This window comes from Rhinopithecus roxellana, chromosome 7 (assembly GCF_007565055.1).
Source record: "Rhinopithecus roxellana isolate Shanxi Qingling chromosome 7, ASM756505v1, whole genome shotgun sequence".
In the NCBI taxonomy this organism is placed as follows: Eukaryota; Metazoa; Chordata; class Mammalia; order Primates; family Cercopithecidae; genus Rhinopithecus; species Rhinopithecus roxellana.
In genome coordinates, this window is record NC_044555.1 from 18,387,167 (window position 1) to 18,393,957 (window position 6,791).

Sequence of the window (6,791 nt, forward strand, 5' to 3'; positions counted from 1 at the left end):
TTATATCTATTACCTTGAAAGTGTAAAGCTGTTTTCCATGATTTTGCTAGAAAATGATGTTGAAAGAGAAATCATTTGAACAAATTTGTTTAGTGAAACTTTGTGAGCCCATGGACAAATAAAAGCTGTTCCCTCTGAGAACGTAACATTTGTCCTTTGAAAATTTGTCCAGGAATAAGCAGGACAAGACATAGTTTATAATTTTTTATTGGGAGAAAGTTGGTTTAAATAATTTTAAAAAATGAAGTCACAGCATTAAATTATCTTTATGTTTATAAATTTATTTAATTTCCAAGACTTATGTGTTCATCTTAATTCTTGACATACTCATCTGCCAGACACAAAAAATAGTGGTCTATTTAAGAGGCCTTAACGAACAACAACATTTTTGAAATATGCTATGTGAGTACAAATATTTCCAGAGCAAAGAGGGAAAACTGTTGAATGTGTAGACACAATCAAATTCCAAGCATTTATCTGATTTACAAAAGTACATCTACTTTTTGTTTTTCACTAAATGAATACAACCACTTTTAATATATATATGGGTGTGGCTGTGTGCGTATTTCAACACACACACACGCAATACAGAAACATTTCATAGTGGCAAATTTTCAGTGCACTGCCAAAGTGCTACAATAACTGTCATCCACAGACATCCACATGCAAACAGTACTGGACTAGTACACTAGAGCAAATAAGAGAGTATTGGCAAAACTCTCTGGCAAAAACTTTTAAAATTGGAAGTAATGAAACAGAAATCCACTTCTAATTTGAAGGGTATAGAAAATAATCTTCATCATTTTAATCACATATACACATAATATTATCTAAACTCAGAAAATAACTTCTTCCTGTATGCACAGAACTCCAATGCACACTCAGTAAATGTTAGCATTCAAAGAAAATGTGCCATGAGGAGAATGTCTGAGGGATAACAGCAGGAAAAAGATACATCCATTAAAAAAGAGGACAGAAAGGCGTGGCAAGGACGGGAATGTACAGGAAAGGGAGGGGAGAGGGAAGAAAGTAAACTGACCATAAAATAAACCAATTCAAATGGAAAACAGCGACTAACCTTGACACAGGAATGAATCATGAAGGCTGGATGGGTAGACTGGGAGGGGTGAAAAGAATGTATCTTCTTTGTTTTAAGCTATATATAGAATTGTCAGATTTAGCCAAAGCCTAGTTGGAATGGGAGATGGCTAAATTACATGAAACACAGACATTGCCAAAACTACTTCACATCGTTGTTCTGAACAACGAGACACAAATTGTGAAGATGTTCCCCAAATTGCAAAATGCTACACTAATGTAAGACAGACAGTTTACACAATATTCCAGTTCAATCTTTCCTTTCAACTCTGGGAAATTCCAAGTGCAAACAATGAGATCTACAGAGCACAGAAAGAAAGAAACCTCCACTGCTCCATTATCAGATTTTCAGGGAACAGCAGGCTTCACAGTCACAGAGAAGTCTGACTTTCAAAGCAGAGCAAAGATGGTGACAAATTGATCAAATGGAGAGATATGCTGTTATGCATGTGGGAATTGATCAAATGGAGAGATATGCTGCTATGCATGTGGGCAATGTCTCCACTCGTGGTATTACCCACAGCAATTCTTAGAGGGAAAATTATTCAGTAGAGGGAAGAGGGAATAAACAGATTCCCTCGACTACTTCACCCTGAACTTCATAAAGCTCTTTTGTCTGCATATGAATAAGATTAAAATACTCCAATTATTATAAAAGGAAGGACTGAGAATAAAAATGGTACAAATTCACCAAAATATGCCAAAACACAGAGTATTTTTTCTTAATGTAAGAAACAGGAAGAGCGGAAAATTTAACAGTGTGTCAGGTATGTGTGTGCATTGCTATAATCAATTAAAAGCTAGAAAACTGAGGCTTAATAACTAATTTATTCAAGGCCACTTAACCAACACCACAGAGCCAAAATTTAGCCCTGGGTCTGTTTCATGTCAAAGTCCTGGCTGGCAATTTCCACAAAACTGCCTTCCATCATCAAAAGAAGTCAGGAAGATAAACAGTGAGAACAGCCAACACATTTTTTTGCTATCTATTTTTTCTTGTTAGTTCTATGACTATTTAAGAAAATATTTTGGTATTGAATAATATTTCTATTACATAGCATTTTCTCCTTTGCTAAGGATTAGTAACTCTACAAAGATGATTCATTATATCAGAAGCATCGTGAATTAATGCATTTATCTGCAGCAGCTGCTAATACCACAAAAGAGAGAAAACCACAGATTATGCACCACCTACTAAATGAACACAACATAACCTATGAAACATTCATGCCAAAAGCCATGTTTCAATCTCATCAAGTCTCTAGACATAACTAGCAAATTAAAGAAACAGAGGATAGAGGAAAGCAAACATTACCATAGGGATGTAATTAGCAAAACTTAAATCATAGCAAATGCTAATGTGAAACAACCTCATTTCATAAACAAAATCGCAAGGAAAAAAAGAAAGATGAAGGGGAAACATATGGATTAAGAAGACACTTAGGAGATTTACGGGATTCTACTAATTAAAAATAATAAAACAAGTAGCATTTATGAGGCAATTGGAAGTTTGAACTCTCACTGGATATTTACTGATATTAAAGAATTACTGTGAATACCACTTGTGATAATGGAATTATCATTTTTTTCCATATTAGCCCACAGCTTTCAGAGATATATAAATAATATTTATAGATAAAATGATCAGATGTCTGCTATTTGTTACAAAATAATACTAGAACATGGGGAGTGAGTGAGGCCTAGTTAAAAAAGACTGTTCATGGATTCATAATTGCTGAAGTGGAGGTGGAGTGAAAAGTACATGGATGTTCATCATAATATGATGTAACATTATGTATGTTTGCCAAAAAAAGAACATGTGAGGGGTAGGAGGGCAGTTAAAAAAAAAAAGACATACCACATCACTGAAAATGTTCTCATATTTTTCAAGGAAATAAATCTATTATCAAGGAATCACAGAGCAGAAAGACCTTAAAAGCAATCTATTCAAACCACCTCAATTTATAAATAAGGAACTTAAGGCTCAGATAGGTTAAGTGACTTGCTCAGGGTCACACAACTTGTCAGTTCTAGACTCAAGATCAGAATTTAGATCTCCAAACTTGTAGTCCAGGGCTGTGCTCTTTTTGCAAACCAAAAAGAAATGACTGCACTTAGATATTTAGTCCAGAACATCCTCAAAATTGACTGCAATAAAAGTAAGCCACATGGCAAGGAATGAATAGAGTTGGTTCATACCAAAAATGAGCTGCCAGTCACAGTGATAAGATCTGTTTCTTTCTGAGAACCGTGGTTTCCTGCTACACTGGGGAATCCAAACTGGGTTTCTCCCTCCTGTCCAAAGAAGTCAGAGTCAGGATGTACGTTCCACTCCGCTTTGGTTGGAGTCAGTAGTTCTGAGACACTGTTTTCACAAAGGGTGCTGGAAGGAGTCAGAGCATCTGTGTCCACTGTTAGCTTACTGCTGGGTGTCAAAGCCTGAGGCTCTGCACTGGAGTTTTTCATGGCCAAAGAGCCCAGAGATCCCAATGACCCCACACTTACACTTGAGACCTCATCCATATCTAAGGGGCTCTGCTGAAAACCAGTGGCCGCCGTTCCAAAAAAGAGAGAGGTATCCAGACTTTGAGGAGGGTCGCTGGTGGCCATCAAGGCCGGAGGGTCCACAGCCTGCCCTACGGAATTACTATTAGCAGGGAGGTGTCCTGCCAGAGTCGAGCTCACAGAAGCCACATCAATAGTCAAGATTCCAGAGTTCACCAATGCTGTGTCCAGCACTGCAGCAGAAGTACTGTCAGGAATATCAGAGAAGAGAGACACAATCTCTGCATCACTGAGATCATTCTGTCTCTGGCTGGTAAGTTCACTGCTGGGTGTAAGAGAATTTGCTGCTTCTAGCTGTGCTAAGAGATCCTGGCCCACCTTGTGCCTCTTGGTCATGTGCGTCTTCATGCTGTGCTTGGATGTGAAGAGTTTATTACAAGTGGAGATCGGGCAACGGCTTTTCCAAGTGTCCACATCCTGCAGGTGTTTCTTGGAGTGAATGTAGAGGCTACTGCGAGCAGAGAACCTGGCACAGCAGCCTTCCACAGGACACACGAAAGGCTTTGTGCCCAGGTGGGTTATGCTGTGGCCTTTCAGATGTTCAGCCCTCGTGAAAGATTTCCCACAGCCTTCCACAGGGCACATGAACCTCCGGTCATCGTCGTGCTTCCTTTTGTGCCTTAAGAGTTTGGACATGCTGGTGAAGTTCCAGCCACAGCCATCAAAGTCACAAAGGAAAGGTCTCTCACCGGTGTGACTCCGCAGGTGAATTTTCAACCTACAAGCCTTGTCATATTGCTTGCTGCAGCCAGGAAAAGAGCAGGAAAACAGTTCCTGTTCCCTGAAATGGGCGCGGTTATGGGAAAACAGAGCACTCACTGTGATAAATGTCTTCTTGCAGCCAGAAAACGCGCACTGGTAAGGCCTCTCGGGTTCGAAGTGGCTGCGCTGGTGGGCGCTGAGTTTGGCCTGCGTGGGGAAGCTCTCCTCACACACCTCGCATTTGAATGAGTTCTCCTGCTCATGGCCCTTCATGTGCGCCTTGAGGTTGTACACTGTGGTGAAGCTCTTGCCACAGCCCTCCGCCGGGCAGCCAAAGGGCCGCAGTTTGTCATGAGACTGCAGGTGCCTCTTGAGCTTGTAAGAGGTGGTGAAGGTCCAGCCGCAGCCACCCAGGGGGCATTTGAAGGGCCTCTGGCCCTGGCTGCTGCTGTGCGTCAGCAGGTGCACCTTCAGCTGGTGCTTCTTGGCGAAGGATTGCCCGCACTGCGCCTCGGGGCACAAGTACAGCACCATGCCTGAGCCCGAGCCCAGCGGCCCGCGGGGGCCCAGGGCGGCGGCCGGGCCCTCCACCTCCTCCTCGGGCGCTGGAGCAGGCGCGGGTTCGGCCTGCTCGGCTAGCAGGAGATCTGGCGGCAGTTCTGGGCAATCACCCGGCTGCGCGGCATGCGGGAACCCGACTTGCGGGGCGATCAGACACCCGGGCTGCTGGGCAGGAGCGGCCCCTGGCTCCCAGGCGTGTGCTGGGGGCGTGGCCAGGGTGAGGACGCCGTTCTCAAAGCGCAACAGCAGGTCCTGGTTGTGGATAGTGACTGTACCGGTGAAGGCCGCGGCGGGGCTGGGGGCGGAGATCGGGGCCTGAGTGGGAATCGCGGACAGGCAGCGGGGGCCTAGCGCAGTGCCCCCCACGGAGTTCGCGCCGCTCTCGCCCCCCTGGAGCCCCGGGCCCTCCTCGGCCTCCTCCCTCAACACAGGCCCTGCAGCCGGACCCGAGCCCACTGTCTCCACGTCGCCACCCACCGGGTCAAGCAGCACCAGGAAGAAGTCGTCGCCGCCGCCGCTGCTAGGTTGATCGGGCCTCGGCGCCAACAGGCTTGGGCCAGGGCCCCGTGATGCCGTGCGGGCCTCCTCGCGCCGCCGCCCGGGCCCGCCATCTTGGGGGCCCCGGAGCAGCAGGAGGCGGCGCGTGGGGACCCGACTAGCCGGCGGGTCAGGGCCTCGGTGGACCCGGCCGCCACCCGCGGGGATACCGCCGTGGCCGCCCTGTAGTGTCCCGAGAGCCGGGAGCAGCTTCGGGATTTCCATCTCTGTGTCCCAGAGGCTCGGCTGGAAACAGAGCCGAGGAGGAGGCGCGACCCCGCCCCCTGCCGCGGGCCTGAACACGTTCCTGAAAGGGGAAAAAAAAAATGTGCAATGCGCAGAAACTGGCCCTATCAGATATTAAAACGTATTTAACGCCACAGTGATTTAAATATTCTGGTACTGGGTCTCCGGAACAGAATAGAAAGCCCAGAGGTAGAGCCTGGTATGCATAAATACGTTCTACAGTTAATATACGTAAGTAATTAAGGAGGTCTTCTGAGGTGATGGGGAAATGACGACAACTTGTTCAGTAATGCTGTGGAACACCTAGACAACTATCCACTAAAAGTAATTTTAATCCGTGACTCATTGTATATACCCAAATAAACACCCCCAGCCCCTCCCAGTGTTAGACATGTTGCTTCGTACTTTTTGTGTGTTAAAATTTGTTTGCTGGCTGGCTGACTGGCTGGACTGATGGATGAAAGACAATTCCTGAGAGAATAAACTGTCTCTGTGTCAGCAGTAAACCACCATAGTGCTGGCATTTCTGCTGCAAGTGTCCTTCCCCCTCCCACCTCCCCGTGGGACAACTTCCATACTCACAATTGTCTTGAGCAAAGTCTTCGGTACAATTTGCCCCATAGTTCAATTTTTGTCTTGCTGATACAGAGATTAGAATGAGTGAGAGATGCGGACAAAACAGATTAGCAGTGTTCAGCCTAGAAATGCAAAGTCTGGAGGATGAAACAATTTATATTGAAATCTGAAAAAAAAGCCCAACCTTCTCCTGGCTTCTCCCTATACAGTGTACAACCTAAACCAACTCTTTGCCCTTCCACCATCGGTTGTACCATGATAAATTTCCTGTCCACTCTCACAGCACAATGAGGGCATTCATTCCTCAGTTTGCTTTGCCTTCTCCAGCACATGGAGGTCTCTGGGCAGGAGTCTGAGTTAAATGTGTTTAGGTTAAACCCTCAGTCACTGCAATGGATTCTGTCAAGTAAAAGGCACAGACGATCTTGTCCAATCAACCTGGTGTACCTACTCGCATTTAAGTGCGGTGGCCCAGTCTTGCTGGGCCTGTGGTGCCTAATGATCTT

The 6,791-nt window shown here is 45.3% G+C and overlaps 1 protein-coding gene across 1 annotated transcript; it reads right to left on the reverse strand.

Annotated features, from left to right (window-relative positions):
- Nucleotides 1-260: 260 nt before the first annotated feature.
- On the reverse strand, nucleotides 261-6,084 carry LOC104660728 (zinc finger X-linked protein ZXDB). Its single transcript, XM_010361175.2, has one exon. It carries the CDS (start codon nucleotides 5,686-5,688, stop codon nucleotides 3,292-3,294), a length of 2,397 nt encoding a protein of 798 aa, XP_010359477.2. The 5' UTR covers nucleotides 5,689-6,084; the 3' UTR covers nucleotides 261-3,291.
- Between the last annotated feature and the right edge of the window lie 707 nt (nucleotides 6,085-6,791).

Coding starts and splice junctions, on each gene's coding strand:
- LOC104660728 (XM_010361175.2), bottom strand. CDS start 5,688: ATGGAAATCCCGAAGCTGCTCCCGGCTCTCGGGACACTACAGGGCGGC.